The 21,838-nt window shown below is 42.7% G+C and overlaps 2 protein-coding genes across 5 annotated transcripts; both read left to right on the top strand.

Annotated features, from left to right (window-relative positions):
* The first annotated feature begins 2,238 nt into the window (after positions 1-2,238).
* Positions 2,239-5,313, top strand: LOC147964722 (replication protein A 70 kDa DNA-binding subunit D-like). The gene is made up of 11 exons (XM_087526860.1): positions 2,239-2,371; positions 2,445-2,547; positions 2,624-2,754; positions 2,836-2,917; positions 3,011-3,143; positions 3,232-3,389; positions 3,468-3,975; positions 4,068-4,126; positions 4,927-5,008; positions 5,094-5,155; positions 5,250-5,313. Exons 1-11 carry the CDS (start codon positions 2,239-2,241, stop codon positions 5,311-5,313), a joined length of 1,515 nt encoding a protein of 504 aa, XP_087382986.1.
* Positions 5,314-12,999: 7,686 nt separating this feature from the next.
* Positions 13,000-21,009, top strand: NIG (NSP (nuclear shuttle protein)-interacting GTPase). Of its 4 annotated transcripts, none has more exons than XM_048707401.2 (14): positions 13,000-13,187; positions 13,312-13,428; positions 14,963-15,024; positions 15,182-15,269; positions 15,355-15,416; positions 15,506-15,599; positions 15,717-16,190; positions 16,345-16,818; positions 16,893-17,063; positions 19,110-19,214; positions 19,303-19,506; positions 19,740-19,860; positions 19,959-20,025; positions 20,404-21,009. In XM_048707401.2, exons 2-14 carry the CDS (start codon positions 13,330-13,332, stop codon positions 20,519-20,521), a joined length of 2,139 nt encoding a protein of 712 aa, XP_048563358.2. In that variant the 5' UTR covers positions 13,000-13,187; positions 13,312-13,329; the 3' UTR covers positions 20,522-21,009. The 4 variants fall into 4 exon arrangements, with proteins under 4 accessions (XP_048563358.2, XP_048563355.2, XP_048563357.2 ...); XM_048707398.2 differs by having other exon boundaries at positions 19,297-19,506; XM_048707400.2 differs by having other exon boundaries at positions 13,019-13,187; positions 13,315-13,428; positions 19,297-19,506.
* The last annotated feature ends 829 nt before the right edge of the window (positions 21,010-21,838 follow it).

Here is a 21,838-nt window from a genome sequence, read left to right as displayed (position 1 = left end):
AGCGACATTGGATTATTTATTGAAAATCGATTAATCCATGAGGAGTTATCTTATGATGCACCTACTTTAGCTAAAGAAGCGGTAGTCTTGCTTCAGAACCTGAATGTTGATCAAATTGTTGCTTACAAGGCGATATTACAATGTGTTCAGGCCAAGTAGCCAAGATTCTTTTTTGTTTCTGGGCATGGGGTACCAGGAAAACCTACCTATGGAATGCTATTTGTGCTTTCTTACGGGGTAAAAGGGAGATAGTTTTAACTGTTGCATCTTCTGGTATTGCGTCGCTCTTATTGCCAGGTGGGAGGACTGCTCATTCCCGTTTTAAAATACCGATCGATAATGATGATGAAATGGTATGTGATATAAAGAGAGGCTCACGCCTGCATAAACTGTTGAAGGTGACCTCCTTGATAATCTGGGATGAAGCGCTTATGTCGAATAGAAGGTGTTTTGAGGCTTTAGATAGGACATTGCGTGATGTCCTTTCTGCAGATGACCCTTTACTCTCCGATGTCCCGTTTGGTGGGATGGTTATGGTATTAGGTGGGGATCTTAGACAAATTCTTCCTGTTATTGAGGGTGGTACCAGGCCTCAGATAGTTGACGCAACAATTACCAATTCTCCGTTGTGGTGATTTGTCAAAGTGTTGTCCCTTACTGTTAACATGCGTTTGGATGTGCCAGATGCAGATCCCAGTGTGCAGGAAAGTGTTGCACTATTTAGTAAATGGGTCCTCGATCTTGGAGAGGGTAGATTACCTACCACGCGTAAAGGGGATGAATCTGACCCTTCTTGTATAGAAATACCTGATGATCTGTTGGTTAAAACGGACGGTGATCACATAGGGGCCATTGTTTCTTCTATTTACAATGACTTTGAGTCTAACTATATGAATGCCGCCTATCTGCAAGGAAGGGCTATTCTGTCGACTACTAATGATTTTGCCGAGGAGATCAATACTCATGTGATGGACTTAGTTCCTTCTGTTGGCAAAGATTACCTGAGTGCCGATTCCGTAGATACCTCGGGAGAGGTCGTGTGAGAGGAAAACCTTTTCTACCCTACTGAGTACTTGAATACTGTTAAGATTATTAATTTTCCAAATCATAGGTTGACTCTTAAAAGGGGTGTTCCTATCATGCTTCTCAGAAACCTGAGCCAGGCAAATGGTCTGTGACGGCATGAGACTTATTGTGAAGGACCTAGCTGATCGTGTCATTGAGGCTGTTATTATGACTAGTTCGCACGTGGGTGATATTGTCTATATCCCCGGATAGAATTGACGGCAAAACAAACAAAATCACCCTTTGTGCTTCGACGTAGGCAGTTCCCTGTACGTGTGTGCTATGCTATGACAATAAACAAGAGCCAAGGACAAACTTTGTCTGTTGTTGGTCTCTATCTTAAGAAACATGTCTTCACGCACGGCCAGCTGTATGTGGCAGTTTCCCGTGTTACTTCGAGGAATTCTTTGAAAATCCTTATATAGTGCGAGGATGGTACATGTGGTTCCGAGACTAAAAATGTGGTCTTCCCAGAGATCTTGCGATCTGCTGGGATCCTTCCATGATCTGGATAGGTGATTCTTAACTATGTACAACGCCTGTTTTTGGAGATACCCTTTGGGTTAGCTATATATAAGTTCGATGTGTTCTTTGATCTTTTGTTCATGCATGTGGTTGGTGTGGTTGGTCTTTTGTTCGTGTCTACGCCTATTATGCTTGGTGTTGTGAATCTGTTGGATGAATCTTTTGTCTATGTGACTCCTGTAACAAATTGCCACCTTTGCATGTGTTACTGGGTTTAGTACTATTCCTTTGTCCACAAATGATGTACTTTTGTTGTTGTTATTCTGCTACAGATGGCGATCGTTGCTTTAGATGAGCTTGTCCAAGGAAATAGCAACGATTCAGTCTATGTGTATGTCTCGCGACTATGGAACCATCATGGAGGCACTGACACTGGTCCGATCAAGCACACTGACATGGTTCTTATGGATGCCGTGGTACTTGCTTTCATCTTGAATTATGTGTTCCATGTTAGTTTTGGATGTTGGCTGAGACTTATGTGTACTCATAATTGTTCTGCCTTTGCAGGGCAACCACATGTATGCTGAGATTTCTGAGAAACTGGTTCCTACATTTGCGTCAAGGATTCGTGAAGGCTGCGCTTATGTGATTTCTCAGTTCTTGGTGTTTCCAAGCAAACGCTATTTCAAGCCTGTCGCTGGACCACATATGATCAGATTCAACCGTTTTACCACAACCGACCCTCCAGCTGATGAAGAGATTGAATTCCCATTCTGTACTTACTCGCTCACCGCTTTGGCTCATCTTCCTGCGCCGGTTGAGACCCCTGACTATTTCACAGGTGTGTTTATTGCCTTCTTATTTTTGCAGCTTCTCTGTCTATGCTTTTAACTGTCCTCCCTCTGATTATGTAGACATCCTAGGACTTATTGTCAGTGTGTCTGATGCCATGGTATACCACAGCTCTAACAGAGCTGAGCCTTCTGTAAAGCGAACTATCACTCTTGCTGACCTGAGGTTTGTTGCTCACTATTTGCCTTGTGTTCTGGACATTGCTAGATTTCATATCAATTCTCTTCTTTTGTGTGTGCAGTGGATATCAGATCAATGTCGTACTGTGGGGAGAGCAGGCAAAGGCCTTTGATGGAGATGATGTCATGCAGATAGGCCAAACTGGACCAGTCATTGCTCTAATTGTTGGGACCCTGGTTAAAAACTATGAAGGTTAGTCCTAGATAAGGTGAAGCCTATTTTATTATCTGGCGCTTTCTATTTGACTTGGTGTTTTTCTTGAATGTTTTGTAGGACGCAGGGGGGTTAGTGGTAGCGCAGCATGCCGATGGTACATTAATGATGATATCTCTGACATCACCCAATTTCACAAAAGGTGCTACGATTGTACTGGGCTGTTTGTTGCTTTCTATTTTGTCCATATGCTATTTTGACTCTGCACTTATTTCTTCTTCTCCGATTTGTGTAGCCTCCAAGGAAAGTTCTCTCTTGTAAAGAAAATTATTCTTCCTGGTCAAACCGCAGATGAGAAAAGTGCACAGGTCAATCTACAAACTAAAACAGTTGGTCAACTTCTCGACTTGAACATCTATGAGAATAAGGTGACCATCTTACGTTTGTTTGTGTGTGGTGGTGTGGGATTTTTAGCTATGATATATTCTGATATTGTGGTACGTCATTTCTTTGCAGAGCACGCGTTTCTTCTGCTCGGTCACTCTGTACAGGCTCAGTCCTGGTCAGCGTTGGTGGTTCATGTCTTGTGAGAAGTGCCATAAAACAGCACAGCGACATGGCTCTGTCTACAGGTGCATTGACCCCACATGTGCCTCCACCGACGCAATGCCAAGGTATTATTCTATACTTTTATTCATCATGCACATTTTTCTTCTCCTTTTCGCTGTAAACTAATGTGTCATTTCGTATAGATATCGCATATGCTTTAGATGCACTAGCGATTCAAGGGAGGCCGAGTTTATTTTCTTCGACAGGGTTGGAAAAGAGATTGTTGCTAAATCTTTGATCACTTTGCTGCGTGAAGGGTATTCCAGTCGTACAACCCTTGATGAGATTGTTGAAATAGCACGTGGAGACCCAGCCATCCCTAAATACATATCCACTTTGATTGGCAAGAAGTACAGATTTGTGGTGTCTATCTCTTCAAAGAGCTTTATGCCTGATGCCGAGGAGACATCCTTCCAAGTTATCAAGATAGATGTGCCTGTGGAAAAGACCTCGAGCTCTGCAGTTTTATATCGCAAGGCAGATTCCTCTGGACCTTCTACTGGTGATGTGGGGTGTCCTGGTTCTGGTGATGTATCACCCTTAGTGTTGCCCGTTGGAAGCTTCTCTACCGATACTGGTGCTTTTTCTCTTCCTGCATTACCTGCTGGATCTGTCTCGGTCCTGCCCATCTCCGGTGATCAGTCTGCAAAGGTATGATTTTGTGTGGTGTATCTTGCATGTAAGTTGTTGCTATTTTCGGTTGTGCAATTATTCTTATTAGCTCTAACCGATATGTTGTTTAGGTTGTTGTTGCTCTTGGCTCTCAATCGACCCTTGCTTCCCCGCCGTCTGTCAATAAAAGGTGGGTTAATGGGTTGTCCTGTCAATAAAGTACTCCATGTGAAATACATGTGTGTGGCTACATAAGCAAGCATGATAATTGTCAGTTACCATACAATTGTGTCAAAGTACTAGCATTCATATCCTACTCATGTTTGGTTTGTGATTGGTTGACAAGATACCTAAAGTGCTTAATTTTAATTTATGCTTTGGTTTTTATTTTGACAACTGGCGTATTGCACTCACTCTATACATATCCTTTGAGATCAGCTGATTGATAGTTCATAGTTCTAATGTACCTCGGACCAGGCTCGAGGTTAATGCATGTCTTCTGATGGCGTCCATCTTACAAAAAGCATACAAGTATCTAGCTCAGTCTACAAAATCGCAGTCGATATGCCTCTTGTGTGTCCTATAACTTCTGAAACAACATCAACATATTAACATTGAATAAAATATTTAGCTAAGGATACAAGTTATGAATAGCTAAGGAATACAAGTTTTATGAATAAAAGATTGTTGCATCAAAGAGCATTAGCACCTCCTTGTCATTGTCCTTGGTCGCCTTCGGGTAGACCATATGTATATTAAGATGCCTTTCAATTTGTAGTCTTTGTCTGTCTTAGCTGACTTCTGGTGCTTATCTTGAGACAGCATTTCTACATTTTTGTTGTACTCGGTATGGTTTCAGTGGAAAGAGATGACCTAGATACAACAAGAATTAGATCTAACAAACAAACCAATTCTTGATTGAGAGCTGTGTCAATGTCTAGGTCATTGTTATTGACTGAAGATTGTTTACTTTGTTGTCTACAACGACAGTGGCTTGAAGAAAGGCCTTTCTAAAACCAAACTAACGAATGCTGATGTTCGCAAGCCTTTGTTCCCAGTTGACAAATCTAAGGTGTTCCTTCCATCTTTTGCAAGCATTGGATCAATATCAGTAACATGTTTATCTAATTGAGTTGCCGTGTTCTTTGGGCTTCTAGGAAAATGCAACGCTGGGCGATGGTCCTGCTGTCCTAGGTGAAGAGGTGGACGGTACTACAAGGTATATACTTCTACTTGCCTCCAGTGCTTCCTATTTGATCCATCGCTGACGAGTAGGTGGGTCTGACTGTTTTCCCTCTCTATTGTGAACTAAGCGAGGTGCCATTGGCTGTTGAGGGCACCACCATTCAAAAAACCAAAAAGGCAAGGAGGGCCTGAGACCGAAGAGGTCAGGTGTTGTTGAGTGCTCGCCCTTTTGGTACGTCCGTTTGATCTTCCCCTTGCTTCAATGACTACTGTGATGAGCATTCAGTTGATCCGTGGTTCGTTATGTGTATCCAGGACCTTATCCTTTTGTTTGTGGATGCGTGAAGAAATGATGAAAATGCTTGATGAATCAGCCACAAGAGGAGGATGAAGCGCTTTTGGTTTATCGCTGGGCTTTCTAAGTTGGTGCAAATTTGCATTGCCCTTATTGTACATTATGTCTGCTCTACCTCGACCATATCAGGCAGCGAATGTGTCTGCATTTGACTGATACCCCTTGCCTATTGTAGTCTAAGTATGTGTGTATCCTACCTCTATGCTATCAGACATGACATGTCTGTATAAGACTTGAGATCAACTATTAGTGTATGCTAAGCCATCTGCTACCAACTAAACTAAAGAACTGTCGATGTAATATCATCATGTGTGTACTTAAACATGATCGATCGTGCACATGTGACCTCTTATGTATTGATCATATGTTGTTATCGATTACTTCAATTTATGATCATTTGGTAATGATAGTTAATGACGGTTATACTATGATCTCATTTGATGTTCTACATTTAATCACTTCCAGTTATTTTGTTACCAAGTTGGAAATGACCACACCAGCAGGGGTGCGGCAAGCCGCACTTCCTACCTAGTTAATATTGTGAGTGTAAAAGTTTCTGCTTTTTTAGCAAGATCAAACAACTATCACCCAAGAAGATCCTAAAGGCTTTACTTGGCACAAACACTAATTAAAACATAAAAACACAATCATAGCAGTAGCATAATTGTGCTAACACACAAGAACATGAATCAAAAAGCAAAAATAAATTTATTCATTGGGTTGCCTCCCAACAAGCGCTATAGTTTTACGCCCTTACCTAAGCATAAAGCAAGGATCTAAGTTTTGTCATCCTTGTTCAACTCTTCAATCAAACACTTAGAATCATTCAAGGATTTAGCATAAAGATTTTCAATAACAATACTCCTAGGAATAAATTCAAAGATTTCTTTCTTGCAAAAAGGATCTCTTATCACTTCAACAAAATCCGGGTGAACACTAATCATCTTAAGAAGTCCATTATTACTATTGCTAGAAGTTGCACCCTTGTTCCTGGATTTCCTACTCTTTACGGGAGTTTCCTCAGTAATTTTAGTGGTAGTAAAAGTCGTGCTTAGATTACTAAAGATTTCTTCCAATTTATCGATTCGAGACGGACTTTCTTCTATTCGTTCATGGATTAAAGTACCCCTCTCTTTTAACAACTTAAAAATATCTCCCGCTTTTGACCCAAGATGAGTAGCAAAATTATGCTTTTTATATATTATTTTCATATGATCTTCGGTGATCATTTTCTTTTCAATAGCATCTAATCTTTCCATAACGTGCCCAAGAGTCAAAATTGTTTCATTAACCATAAGAGGTGGTGAACCCACTAAATTTCCCATAGCATTAAGGGCATCAAAAGGAGGACTCATTAAGAAATTGCCACCGGTAATCGTATCAAGGACGAATCTATACCAAGTGGTGATGCCAACATAAAAACAACACAAAAGCACAATGGTAGATTGCTTACGGATAGATCTATTACGAGCATTGCAAATTCTATACGAAGCATCTTTTAAATTTTCTCCTCACCTTTGTTTAAAGTTGAGGACTTCGTCCTCGGGAGCGCAATCAATAGAAGTAGAACTATCCATAACGACGAACAAAGATGCATGCAAAAACATATCCGGCAAGAAAACGGCGAACGAGAAAGAGAGGCGAATAAAACGGCAAATTTTTGTGAAGTGGGGGAGAGGAAAATGAGAGGCAAATGGAAAATAATGTAAATTGCAAGGAGATGAGATTTATGATTAGGAACCTGGTTATGAATAAGATCCTCCCCGGCAACGGCATCAGAAATTCCTTTTGATTGCTCTCTGACTATAGCGCCAGAAAAGCTCATGTCTGCTAGGACTACGTCGGTATTTCCCCAAAGAGGAAGGGATGATGCAGCACACCGACGGTAGGTATTTCCCTCAGTGAAGAAACCAAGGCTATCAAACTAGTAGGAGAACCAAGCACCACAACATAAACAACACCTACACACAAATAACAACACCTTGCAACCCGACGTGTTAAAGGGGTTGTCAGCCCCTTTTGGGTAACGATGCCAGAAATTGTAGTAGATTGAAATAATAGATCGCAAATAAAATAAATTTCAGCAAAGTATTTTTGAATTTTTGGTTTAATAGATCTGAATAAAAATGCAAAGGAAAAGTAGATCGCAAGAAAATATATGAGAAAGAAGACCCGGGGGCTGTAGGTTTCACTAGTGGCTTCTCTCGAGAAAGATAGCAAACGGTGGGTAAACAAATTACTGTTGGGCAATTGATAGAACCTCAAATAATTATGACAATATCCAGGCAATGATCATTACATAGGCATCAGGTCAAAGATTAGTAGACCGACTCCTGCCTGCATCTACTACTATTACTCCACACATCGACCGCTATCCAGCATGCATCTAGTGTATTAAGTTCATGGAAAAACGGAGTAATGCAATAAGAACGATGACATGATGTAGAGAAGATCCGTTTATCTATTGCGTAGATATAGATCCCGTCTTTTTATCCTTAGTAGCAATGATACATACGTGTCGGTTCCCTTTCTGTCACTAGGATCGAGCACCGTAAGATCGAACCCACTACCGGGCACCTCTTCCCATTGCAAGATAAATAGATCAAGTTGGCCAAACAAAACCCAAATCGAAGAAGAAATACGAGGCTATAAGAGATCATGCATATAACAGATCAAAGAAACTCAAATAACTTTCATGGATATAAAAATATATGACCGATCATAAACTCAAAGTTCATCAGATCCCAACAAACATGCCGCAAAAAGAGTTACATCATATGGATCTCCAAAAGACCATTGTATTGAGAATCAAGAGAGAGAGATGAAGCCATCTAGCTACTAACTACGGACTCGAAGGTGTACAAAGAACTACTCATGCATCATCGAAGAGGCACCAATGGAGGTGGTGAACCCCATCCGAGATGGTGTCTAGATTGGATCTAGTGGTTCTGGACTCTGCAACAGCTGGATGAATATTTCGTTGACTCCCCTAGGGTTTTTGGAATATTTGGGTATTTATAGAGCAAAGAGGCAGTCCCGGGGCACCCGAGGTGGGCACAACCCACCAGGGCGCGCCTGGGCCTCCTGGCGCGCCCTGATGGGTTGTCCCCTCCTCGGGACTCCCCCCAGGTGCAACCAGGGCCTAACTTGTTCCTTCTGGTCCATAAAAAATCTCCGTAAAGTTTCGTGGCATTTGGACTCCGTCTGATATTGATTTTCTGCGATGTAAAAAACACGGAAAAAACAGGAACTGGCACTTGGCACTATGTCAATAGGTTAGTACCAAAAGTGATATAAAATGACTATAAAATGATTATAAAACATCCAAGATTGATAATATAACAACATGGAACAATCAAAAATTATAGATACGTTGGAGACGTATCATTCACTACCGTTGTTCTTGTTCCGGCGTGCGTTTCTGTTGCGCCTGGACTTGCCATTCCTATTGCGTGCTTCCGAGGTGCTAGAATCATTCCCGTCAGAGCTACGGGAAAGCCAACTATCCTCGCCTGTGCAAAAGTAGGTCATTAGCGAGGTAAGATCTGCCATGGTTCTCAGCTTATCCTGTCCAAGTTGTCGAACGAGCCATTCACCCAGGATGCTATGCTTTAATGCTGCAATTGCCTTAGCATCGGGACAATTGTCGATCTGGTTCTTTTTAGTTAAGAATCGGTTCCAAAATTTGCGAGCGGATTTTCCCTCCTTCTGTACGATGTGGCTGAGGTCATCGGCATCCGGGGGCTGAACGTAGGTGCCCTGGAAGTTTTCCCTAAAGGCCTCCTCGCGGGTGAGATTTCTCCAGTGTTGTCGTGGACGTCTTCCTCCATATCAGTGGCGTCGTCGGAGCCATAGTCAAGCGTGTCAGTTAGGTCCTTGACCATGGCGACTAGGTGGGTGGTGGGCGGGATGAAAATTTCCCTATCGTCGACTTTACGTCTGATCTGATCATAAACGGCGGATGAGATCGCCAGGTTCTGGATCCGGTCCAACACCTCATTTATCTGCGAGAGCTCCTCGGTATCTAGAACCTGGCTGTAAGCCGGGACGATTTGAAATGGTTTGTTCGGGCTGCTTGATGCGGATCCTTCATCTCGATCGCTCCGGGCCGACCCTAGGTCGGCGGCAAAGAAGCCGCCTTAGAGACCGTCGTCGAGTCCTAATAGGAATTCGACTCTGGGCCATCATCTGAGGAGGTAGGGGTTAGATCGGACATGGTCACCACCAGATCTATCTTCGGGGTTGGTTCCATTGGAAGGTCGGATTCGAGGATCAGATCAGAAACCTGTTCCGGACTTCTTGTGCTAGAGGGATCTTTGAGTTGATCTGAGATCCGTTCTGAAAGGACTAGGTCACCTCGGGCACCTATGATGTACACCAGGCTTCCGAACATGACGACCTATTTGGGGCAAAGTTCTCGACATGGTCCAAACGGCCGGTCGGATCCACATGCAGCACGATGCTGCCAAAGGCGAAAAGTTGGTGGGGGATGAAGATGTCACCGCAGCCAATACTGCCATCAATCTGTAAGCAAGCCATCAATCCTTGGTGATCCAACAACGAGCTCTCAATGAAAGCACCAAAGTCGGTGTCAGAATCGTCATACCTCGGGTAGGGGGACCCGAGCTGTGAGATTGGATCAATGGGTTACAAGAGACAAGGGACTTGATGCTTTTACCCAGGTTCGGCCCTCTTTGAGGAGGTAAAACCCTGCGTCCCGCTCTTGCTTATATTATGGATGTACCAAAGTACATATTTGATCTACCTCGAGATCATAAGTTGTGGTCTAAACCCTAGGGGTAATGGCGATGATGATGAATGAATGAATGTCTCTACGGACTAAACCTTCTGGCTTATATATGCATCAGGGGTGTCTAGGGTTACACATGGTCGATTGCCATCTAGGGTTACATGCCGAATCTAACAGATATACTTGAAATACATGCCAAGTCTTCGGTTGAAGCAGGTTAGACACCTCCGGAATCTCTCCTCCTCTACGGGCTAGCAGTCCTGGCCATGGAGGGAGTAGTCCACCCTCGGGGCTAAGGGTTTATACCAGTAGCTATGTGTTTAATCTCTCTCTCTCTCTCTCTCTCGTGATCTATATCATGGGCTTTGTTAATATAGTCGGATCATATGATGTTTCTCCCCTCTATACTCTTGTTGTGATGGATTGAATCTTTACCCTTTGAAGTTTTGTCATATCGGATTGAATATTCAGAGATGAGAACACATGATATATGTCTTGCGGTATGAATATTTGAGGTGACAATTGGGGTATCTTATTGATTCACTTGATATCGTTATGGCATTCAACTCGCGGATTCCCACGGTGATATTGGGGCAATCTATGCATAGGGGTTGATGCACGTTTTTCTCCGATAGAAACTTCGGGGTCTCTTTATAATTCTTTGTGTGGATTGAGTATTACGAATATGAATATGCTCTGGTGTTACTCTAGTACGAACTCTAGGATAGATTGAACGGAAACAATAGCTTTGTGTTATTTTAGTACGTACTCTTGAATAGATCGATCGGAAAGAATAGCTTTGAGGCGGCTTCGTACCCTACAAACAATTCCTATCTTTTGTTCTCAGCTAATAGGAACTCGGGAGTGATTCTTTATTGTACTTTGAGGGATAATCATATGATCCAACTATGTTAGCACTGTTGAGAGATTGCACTAGTGAAAGTACGGACCCTAGGCCTTATTTTTAAGCATTGAAACACCGTTTTGTGCGCGTTTACTATTTGCTACCTTGCTGTTTTTATTTATTCAGATTATAAAAATATATTTCTACCATCCATATTACACTTTTATCACCATCTCTTCGCCGAACTAGTGCACCTATACAATTTGTCATTGTATCGGGTGTGTTGGGGACACAAGAGATTTCTTGTATTTGGTTGCAGGGTCGTTTGAGAGAGACAATCTTCATCCTACACCTCTCACGGATTGATAAATCTTAGGTCATCCACTTGATGGAAAATTGCTACTATCCAACAAAACTCTGCGCTTGGGGGCCCAACATGTGTCTACAAGAATAAAATTGCGTAGTAGACATCAGTATCACATGCTTGTAATCGTTTACCACCAGTCCGGAGGGTTGAAAAAACTAGTCCATGCCGTAGAAAAGAAAAGGTCAAATCACCACACCAAGATCCAACCAATTATTTCCACTGATTCAAACACCAATTGCAAGATCTGAATAGAACCAACAAATATGAAGACACTATCCTCACAGGCCCTTTGTTAGGGACGGATTAGACGTCGTCGAGGTAAGGAGAGGCCGAAGAGACCTCACTGCAAAGCTCCATCATCACAGTCACCTCATCGATGCCGCCGGGGAAACGAAAACACGAGGAAAAATGAAAGGGATGGGTCCGCACTCTTCCGACAACCGATGAACATGGGACGAGATAGAGGAGTGGGACCAAGCGACGACACGGAGAAAACTTTTGGAGCTGGAAAATTTATTCTTTTTTGTGGAATAAACTTTCCAGCTGCAAAAGTTTTCTTAGAGTCCATTTCAAAAACATAAAGACAAAAACAAAATAATCATCTCCTCTAACTACAGTTCATACATGTCAGGCTGCACTCAGCGAATCAGTCGAGCCCAACAAGGAATTAATAACAATAAAATATGCAAAAAAAGTCTCTTTCCCTTTCCCCCCTTGCTTATCAAATGAAGACCTATCTTTTTGGAGATTTGAAGTAGCATCTAATTGCAAGTCCGCCGTTGGACTTGCTCCTCTCAGTGAGCTGGTTTGTATAAGACTATATTTGATTTCATCCTGATAATGGAGCCGGGAAGAGGCCTCCCTGTTAATCTAAAAGAAATCCACTGTTAACAAGATCTCATGAGATTCAAGCATGGTCGCCGAACTTTGCTTCTGCTACATATATATGTCCATGAGACCAGAAATTGTAATAATTTTAAAGCGCACAACCTAGCTAAGTAAGATGCTTTGTTAATGGACAATTCTTTTGTTGGCTTCTAGACTAGAATAAGCTGAAATAAGCTACACCTATCCAATTTATTCTGAAAGCCCAATCAATTTTTTTAGTAAGAATGAAATTGAGTAAGGGGCAACTTATTCTAAAAGCCCCCAAAAGCCACCAAAAGAACTGGGCCGACATGTTTTGCTCAATGTCTGTAAACATTTTGATTAATCGATAAAGCTTAGCAGTGTTTCTCACAACAGAAAAAAAAACTGTCGATGATTAGCCTAAACGGGGATCATTCCCCGAGTCCAAAAACAAACCACGGCAGAAATGATGGAACGGTCACGTCCAGCTCACTCCCCACCCATAAGGCCAAAACCGGAGAACCATCCCCAACCCCCTACCACCGTTCCTGCCACGCGGGCCCCATAAATCCCCCGGCCACATCGCCCGTCTGGATTTCTACACCCGCCTCCCTGGCTCCCTCCCGCTGCCCGGCGACCGGCTTCAGCCGGTCTGCACCCGCAAGTTGACCGGCAGCCGTCGCGCTGCCTTCTTCTCCTCTGCCGGTAAATAAAACCCCACGACGAGGAAAAAAAAACTCTTTTCTACTAACACGCGCAGCCCCAGCGAAGCAGCTCAGCGGCGACAAAGGGGGCCCTTTCCGTTGGTCGCCACCGCCACCGCCACCTCGCGTCGGCCCACCCCCCGTTCCTCTGCACGCCCACGCGGGATCTCGCTCTCGCCCCGAGGAGGGCTCTCCCGGTGAGCGCTCGTCGATTGGTCGGTGCGCACGTGGTGATCGCGGGCGGATCTGGCGGGGTCTCGCCGGATCTCGCGCCATTTCGGGGGGTCGTTGCTGATGGTTGGGTTTCCTTCGTTTTTGTAGCAGGGTTTGCGGCGGGCGATGGCGAGCCGGGTGAAGGAGGACGAGAAGAACGAGCGGGTCATACGCGGTCTGCTCAAGCTGCCCGCCAACAAGAGGTGCATCAACTGCAACAATTTGGTAGGTTTCCCTCTAGCCTGCTCCAGTTCGCTTCCTTAATGTGGTCGGGTTTGAGCTCGCTTGACCTCACCCGCCATGGTTTGCTGCAAATGGCGCCTATCTGTCAAATCACGAATGCGCATGGCGTACGAGGGTTCTCATGGACATGGACTGGTAGGGGGTCAAACCATCATCCTGTTGGGTGGGCTAGAGAAAAATGCAGCCTCGGTCTGCAGATTATGCCGTGGTCCTAAATAAAACGGTAGTCACAAGCATGGTGTTGGGATGCAACATGAGCCTAAGCTATTAATAATAAGGAAAGTGGCGATGGATTATGGGTGCCTCATCGCTCGCCACACCTTGTTGAGCTCGAGGCCTTTTTATACGCACTCCCTTAGTGGCTCATCGCTCGCCACACCTTGTTGAGCTTGCGGCCCTTTTATACGCACTCCCTTAGTGGCTAGGCGCCCACCGAAGCTACCAATGTGGAAACTGTAGTAGATTGCGAGGCCCATTTGGATGACTATCATTTTGGTAATCAACTCTTACCCTTTCTTTGAAGCTACTGTGGTGTGTTCAGTGGTTTCGTTGTTGGGATGCACAGTAGTGATGTTACTAAATCTTAATTGTTAGTGCCACATTTGCATCCTGCATAATTTTGTGCCATGAGTTGTTGTCAATTGTTCATGTTCTATTCTATTCTCAGAAGGACCCAACATATCCATTCACATGAGCAGTGGCGGAGCGTGAACCAAATCCAAGGGGGGGCCAAAAAGCTAGGGAGATTAGAGAGGCCGGGAGATCCACAGAGAGTTTAGGCTTAGAAGTAGCTTATCCTTGCAAAAATTTCTCTTGTAGGGGGGGGGGGGGGGTGGTTATACGAGGCTTAGAAGTAGCTTAGTTGTTATGCTCTATAGCTCCATCGTGTCTCTGATATGATGCAACCATCTAATGTTTTTAACGTGAAGAACAATGCAAAATGAACAAGCCATGGATGTGATTGACAGTAGAAACAGTTGTGCCCATTGATGTCATATTTGTGTTGAAGTGTATATGTGGATTGCTTAGCCCTTTTCATCAGCTCGGACTTTTGGTTGCGTTGGTTAGTGCATGAAGCTTGACATGGTATCAAGGCCTAAGGTCTTGAGTTCAAGTCCTGGCTTTTGCAGTTTATCCAAAAAAAAAATTGTTGTGTTGTCCCCCCCCCCCCCCCCCCCCCCCCTTTGTGTCCACGTATAGGCCTCTTGAGCCACACGGGTTGCCTAGCCCTTTCCATCAGTTAGGACTTTTGGTTGCATTGGTTAGTGCATGAAGCTTGACAATTTGAAGATTCATCAGCTCAGATTTGTGCCCATTGTCTTGCTGCAATTCAGTTTTCCTTGCATTTCCCCAGAGCTAATTTTATTCCATTCGCACCATAAACGGAACTTATGAGTGCCAGCTTGTGAATTATATAGGACATTTTGCCCATCTTCCATGTTGCTTGTTATTTGTTTGCCTTACATGTTTCCTAAAGATTGAAATACTGATGCACCATATATATTGGTATGAACAGGGACCACAATATGTGTGCACAAATTTCTGGACCTTCGTTTGTACCAATTGCAGTGGAGCACAGTAAGATTCCTTTTCAGTTCTCTTTCATTTCGTCTTAGTTTTGTTAAATTAGATGTATCATGGTCGATTTAAATAACAGGTTCACAACCCCCAATTGGAATGATTGAAGTTAGCCTTCCATAATAATTGCCTGATTTTTCTTTTCTGCTCCTCCTAGCCGAGAGTTCACTCACCGGGTGAAATCTGTTTCCATGGCTAAATTTACTGCACAAGAAGTCACTGCTCTACAAGGAGGAGGAAATGAGGTATTTCCATGTTCCTATAGTTCTGAATTTTCCATCAGTTCATGTATTTCTGTTTAACTTGACATGGTGTTTGCATAACTTGTAGCGTGCTAGAGAAATATTTTTCAAGGAGTGGGATTCTCAGCGCAATCCATACCCTGACAGCGGGTTACCTTTCTTTGTCCATGTTCCAGGTTATAACTTGTTAGTTTTGCCTTTAGAATTCTGACCTGTTTGACTGTTTCCTACTGTCTCAGTAATACGGACAAATTGAGGAATTTCATCAAGCATGTTTACGTGGAGCGGAGATATACAGGAGAAAGAAGCTCTGATAGACCACCGAGGGGAAAGGTGATGCTGGCTCCCTATAGCTCTAGCATTTATGCTGTGATAACTGCCATCAATTTTGGGAAACTCTATTCTGTTGTTTTGTAAATTCATTTTTTGCTGGTTGATTTGCATATTCAGGACGATAAGGATGAACATAGCGAAAATAGAAGATCTGATGGAAATCGGGGTGGTTCAAGAAGTCCACCATACAATGAAAGTTACTCTGACCGTCGGAGTTATAGTGGACGGAGTGATGACAGAAATTCCAGACATTCCTATGGAGAACGTAGTCCTGGCTATGACCAGAATGACTATAAGAAAAGCCCCCGCCACTTTGAAGTTGTCGATGATAGATCTGGGAAAACAACTCCAGTTCAAAGGTTCGAGGACCGCAGGTTTTCTGAACCACGGAAGCCAGAAACTGGGTCTCCAAATTACCAGAGAGAAGCCAACGGATCTAGTCCTCCTGTTGTACGGCCAGTGAGGGAGATATTGGGTGATGATGCTCCTCAACTTCGGATTGGCGAACCTCCAAAGCCGAATGTAGTCAGACCGATTGACCCTCCAAAACCAAATGGAACCAGGACCATTGAGCCTCCACCTCAGGCACAGGTTGTTCTAGTCGCTCTTGGTGTTTTCAATCCCTCTCAGACACTGGTTTTAGATACCCTTGAAATGTTAGCATATTTTTGTGCAAATATTCTTCTTAAGCTGAGAATTCGAGGCAAAATTTTAAATGTTTTGTCTTACATGTTTCATACTGTAGAGGACATCTACTGCCAGCAGTATTGGTTCTTCCGAGGGGATTTCGGAACAGGCGAAGGCAGCAACTCCAGTCAGTTTAATTGATTTTGGTGCAGATCCTGAACCTACTGCATCTGCCCCGCCATCACAGACAGCCCCTACACCCCAGCAGCAGCCAGTTAGTGCACAGCCTATTAACGCAACAGCGCCGCAACATGTTCTTGAACAAGGCAAAAGTGCTCCATCAGTGAGCGGCGGTGATTGGGCATCTTTTGATGCTTTTGGCCAGCAGCAACAAACACCACAAGCAGGCAGCACCGTAAATCCGCTTGAGTCTGTGCTTGCACAACTATCATTCTCCGAAACACCCTCTGCCTCCAATACGTCAGCCTTTTCAACTTCTGTTGATCCGCAAGCAAATGGAGGACAGTTTTCCATGATAGATCCATCACATTCTTCATTATTTGGTCCACCCGTTGGAATCTCAGGCAATCAGGTACCTCCCTTCGCAGAAAATTTCAAGAAGTGTGTATCAAATGAGTATTTTTATTGAAAGAAGTTGTGTTACAGGTCTCAACAGGAATGCCTGTCCAAGGATCTGCAGTTCATCAATCTGCGGTGGCTGCCTCTAAGGGTGGTCTTCCATCTCATTTGCCTTCAAATTCTCAAGGAACCAGTGGTATTCAAGAAGCAACGTCTTCTCATGACAGCAAATCCAGTGGGCGGACAGCACTTCCAGTGGTATGCGATTAATTACTTGTAAATTATTGAGCAGCTATCAAGGGAACATGTTCTATATGCCCTCACCCTATGAGCTATTCCAGATTTCCATTTTCACCCATCGCTTGATTGATGTGGTATACTCCCTCTGTTCCTTTTTAGTCTGCATATAAGTTTTGTCTGAAGTCAAAGTATCTCTAGTTTGACCAAACTTATAGAAAAAAGTATGAACATTCACAATATCAGATGAATTTCGTTAGATTCATTACAGAATGTAGTTCCATGTTACATATATTTGGTATTGTATATGTTGATATTTTTAATATAAATGTGGTCAACCTTTGCACATTTTGACTTGACACAAATCTCATACGCGGAGTAAAAAGGAACGGAGGAAGTGCATAATACACACACTATTAGTTTGCATTGCCCTACACTGCAGCTATCGCAAAGTACTGCTCCCTCTGTTCTGAATCCAGTTAGCTTTTTGTTTTGCAGTCTCCACTATGCAACTTTGACCGTTACTGTTTATATAATTATGTTAGTAAAATATCATCAGATATTTATAATCAATTCCAATGGCATGATTTTCACCTAATCAATTGAAATAGTTTTTATTTATTAGTAGTTGACGAAGAATCAAAGATAGTTGTCATCTGCTCCCTCCGTCCCAAAATAAGTGTCTTTGATTTAGTACAATAAGTTGACGGAGGGAGTATTTTTAAACAAAGGTAGTATGCTACTTTCATCATAAAAATTGAAATTGTATGCTCCTATGACAAGTTGACAACTTGTACTCAGTTTCTTTTCTAGTTTAGTAGTCCCATGAGATATACCTAAAACGGATGGCACATGAGTTGTCCTGCTGAGTAGTTCCTCAGATTTTCAGAAAATATTGCAAGGCATGATAAGGGCTGAGAATAGTGTTATTCCTTTGATGTATCGAAGGCGGGGAGCTTTTTACTAGCATTAGTATGTCTACTTTTAGGGAGAGGTTCGGTACTTGCATTTAGATGGGGGGAAATTTTTGTTTTTGCCACTCTAGATTTTGCCAATTTTCCTTATGCCACTCTATATTTTGACATTTCACTTTTGCCACTCTTAGTTTTTGATAATTATCACAATTGCCATTCAGTGGCAAAAGCAAAATAATTTTATTTTGTTTTTGCCACTCTTAGCTTTTGACAATTATCACAATTGCCACTTTGAAAATTTTGCTTTTGCCACGGGAATGGCAATTGTGATAATTGTCAAAAACTAAGAGTGGCAAAAGTGAAATGTCAAAATCTAGAGTGGCGTAAGGAAAATTGGCAAAATCTAGAGTGGCAAAAACAAAATTTTCCCTTAGATGGGGGCCATGTGGTTTTTTATGGATATTAGATCATATTTCAGTGGGATATAAGCACTTATCATGCAGAAATACAACTCTATAAATACCTGTAATAATTGCAATTCCTAATCAAAGCAAGGCATGGAAGGGCCACAAAAGTATTAATGTCTGTTTTGATGCATTGGGCATGCTGTATCTTGTTAGGCCAACAAGATATATCTGAAGAAACCAGATGGCAGATTATAAAAACTAAAAAAGTACCCGAGAGCATCATTAGCGGGTGGCAAAATCATAGTAGGTATTAGCTTGATTTCTTGTTCTCCATAAAATAGTACTCCCTCTGTAAAGAAATACTTCCTCCGTTCCTAAATATAAGTCTTTCTAGAGATTTCAACATGAACGACATACGGATGTATATAGACATAGTATAGAGTGTAGATTCACTCATTTTGCTCCGTATATAGTCCATATTGGAATCTCTAAAAAGACTTATATTTAGGAACGGAGGGAGTACTAACTTAGTGATCTAAAAAGTCGTATATTTCTTTACAGAGGGGGTATAACGCATGTTCATTGACGTTAACAGCTTGTGTTCATTTTCAACACCATCGCCTAATTGTCAATTGAAGACAAATGTGTCGTCTTTTTAAGAACGTGATAAGCTGATGTTGTCAAAACCATTCCATTAAATGAAATCATTGCATCGGCACATCTAACATCTGATCGAATCTCTGCAGGATTTCTTTACTTCACTATATCCATCAGCAACTCCAGCAATGCCTGGCTGGCAGAGAGCTCCCCAGTCTGGAATGGGATTTGGTATGCAGTATCCTGCTGCAATGGTATTCATTCTCACGATAGCGATTTATATGATTATTATTTGAGATCATTGTCAATATTTGTCTTACAAAAATGTCCTCCCAGTTGCAGGGAATGCATTCATATCCTCAGGCAGCATTTTCTCAACCTACGTATCAACAACCTACATATCAACAACCTATGTATCAGCAACCTACATACCAACAACCTACGTATCAACAGCCTGTATATCAGCAAAATGCGTATCCCCAACCTGCGAAAGCTTCAAACCCTTTTGACCTCGGAAATGAGGCAGCTCCAATTCAAGCTCACATGGTATAACTAGATATTTTCTTTTCTGCATAATATTGGAAAGTAGCATAATTTTGCATTTTTCTCCTCTAATTCAAGTATTTCAATGTTGAGCAAAAAATAATTGTTAAGTGAATCAGTTTGAAACACTTCCTGCTTTACCTTGATTATCCACATTAACTTGTTGGTTTCTTGCTTAGTGTTAACTATGTACATCGTTTGTTCTATTAACTCATTTTTGTTGTGGCCTTGAGCAGTCCCTATCTGGACCACTGGGAGCATCAGCAGGCGCTACTAACCCAACATTAGTTGGTAACTCTAGTTTTGGAGTTCCACCTCAGCAGCCTCAGCAGATGTATCGGCCATCTGTACATCAAAGTATTTACTTAGTTCCTCATCACCATCTCTACACTGTTGCTCTTTATTATTACTATTACTACTTTGACATGCGGTACTAATTTGTGTTTGGACTTCAGACCATTACATGATGCAGCATGTTTCAAACAACATGCCTGAGCAGCTACCTAATGGCATGCTTCCAAGGTGAGCTATACTTGTTATCAGTATATCCTGTAAGTTGAAATGTTAGTGCTACGCTTTGCATATGAGCTCAGTTTAATTATTATTTCCAACTATTCTATACCACATCTTAGTCATATATAATATAGGTAACAAAAAATAGCACCCACCTTAAATAGGGAACTAGAACTCGCTGAACTGTCAGTTCTGGCCATTGGGTCATATTGGATGGTTGAGATAAACCACTGAATGCCACCAGCTTTCAAAGCAATCATGTGATTATTTTATCTTCATCCTACTAGCACCCCACTTGCAGTGGCATGGGTGGTCCTTGTTTGCATCTTCAAATTTGATAAGAGCGATCAAGGCTGTATGTTTATTGTGATCTTTCTGGCAATACAGGCAACAAGGAGGTGCTGGTTCCCTCGGCATCGGCTATGATCAACAAGCTGCTCCTAGGTATTCCCAGCCAAACACCCCACCTTCCTATGGTGCTGTGGGTGGAAATCCTTTTGGGTAAAAGGCTTATCAAATGTGGACATACCATTTTACCTGTTTATGGTATCTTGTGTATCTTCAGACCACTGGTTTGTGGTGCCCACTGCCCAGTGAGATCAGAATGCACAAAGCCCTGGAGAAAATTTGTTTCATATTACTGGTTATGTGTTTGTCACTGTAGCTCCATGTAACTTGATCTGGAAGGTGGAAGCGACGTGGGGCATAAGCTTCAGGAGCAGGAGTTCTGCGGTTCTTCTAGCCCCTATTTTCTTGTATATTTGTGTTTGGTGTTCTGTATGCGTTGCGTCCGGTGTATATTCAGAGACCCTATGCCTTGTATGGTTTTTGATTGGGATCTTTCAAGCGGCCATATCTGATAGTGTACTTAGTTCAGAATGTTATTTTTAGTCCAGCTGGCTATTTCAATTTTAATGTTTATTGCAATGCATGATTGAAGGATGTATAATTGTGATTAATCAGTTGTTTTAGTCTCACGCTATTATTGCATTATATGGATCCTTTCTTGCAGGCATGGTTTATTTTTCTTGCTATTTCTTGAGAGGAACGATCTATACACACCAGTTTGAACAACAAATACCCTTGGTTTGGACTTTGCCTGCTTGTTCCCTCCGAGCCCTGGGGTTGGTACTTGGCTCCGGTGCAGACTTAGAGCTTGATCATGTATCCGTACAAAAACTACCCCCTCTGATCCAAAATTATTTTATTTTGGATCGAAGGGAGTACCATTTATAGAAAGTTTGGGCAGAAAAACATCTGTGGAATAAATTTATAGGATCTTGTAAACTTGACCCGAACTTCCCATTGGCTAAGGGAGTTTTGCCTCCCCCTCGCCGGAGGCTGTCACGCGTGTCACGTACTATTGGGGCCTAGCCATTATTTAGTTTTATTTAATAAAAATAAAAACATATTTAGGGGAAGAAGTTTACGGGATCTGCCAAAAGTAGCTCTCAGGAAACTTTTGGGGGAGTGTTTTAGAGGAATTGTTGGAGTTGCTCTTAGGCCCGACCTTGCTGCGTCAACCCTCTCGGAGCAGCCTGTGAAGGTGGTGTGCCAAGCCTGAAGCGCCGCTTGATCATTAGGACGGAAAAGGAAACTGCCTCATGGGGTATAGGGACCGATTTAAGCCATTCCTGATGATTGCGGAGACAACCTCCTGTGAGGAGTAATGCCACATCGGAGATTCTCGATGGAACAGGGGAAGAAAGCGTTGCTCTAGAAGTCCAGGGCCACATCCCAAGCCAACCTCGACCCTTGCTGATGATGTGCAACAGTGGGGTGGGTCAGGGTGATGGTAGAACCACTAAAATTGACAGTTCTT

The sequence above is a fragment of the Triticum urartu genome, chromosome 6A (assembly GCF_056163025.1).
Source record: "Triticum urartu cultivar PI428250 chromosome 6A, HENAU_Tu73, whole genome shotgun sequence".
NCBI classification, from domain to species: domain Eukaryota; kingdom Viridiplantae; phylum Streptophyta; class Magnoliopsida; order Poales; family Poaceae; genus Triticum; species Triticum urartu.
The sequence above is the reverse complement of the archived record's forward strand: the minus strand, read 5'-3'. Positions and strand labels throughout refer to the sequence as shown.

Excerpts from the sequence above, each read along its gene's own strand:
- LOC147964722 (XM_087526860.1), top strand. The coding sequence starts at position 2,239 with ATGATCAGATTCAACCGTTTTACCACAACCGACCCTCCAGCTGATGAA. Across the intron at positions 2,918-3,010 it reads ATCACCCAATTTCACAAAAG|CCTCCAAGGAAAGTTCTCTC; the intron begins GTGCTACGATTG and ends CGATTTGTGTAG. Across the intron at positions 3,976-4,067 it reads CCGGTGATCAGTCTGCAAAG|GTTGTTGTTGCTCTTGGCTC; the intron begins GTATGATTTTGT and ends TATGTTGTTTAG.
- NIG (XM_048707398.2), top strand. The coding sequence starts at position 13,330 with ATGGCGAGCCGGGTGAAGGAGGACGAGAAGAACGAGCGGGTCATACGC. Across the intron at positions 15,270-15,354 it reads TACAAGGAGGAGGAAATGAG|CGTGCTAGAGAAATATTTTT; the intron begins GTATTTCCATGT and ends CATAACTTGTAG. Across the intron at positions 19,861-19,958 it reads TCGGCCATCTGTACATCAAA|ACCATTACATGATGCAGCAT; the intron begins GTATTTACTTAG and ends TTTGGACTTCAG.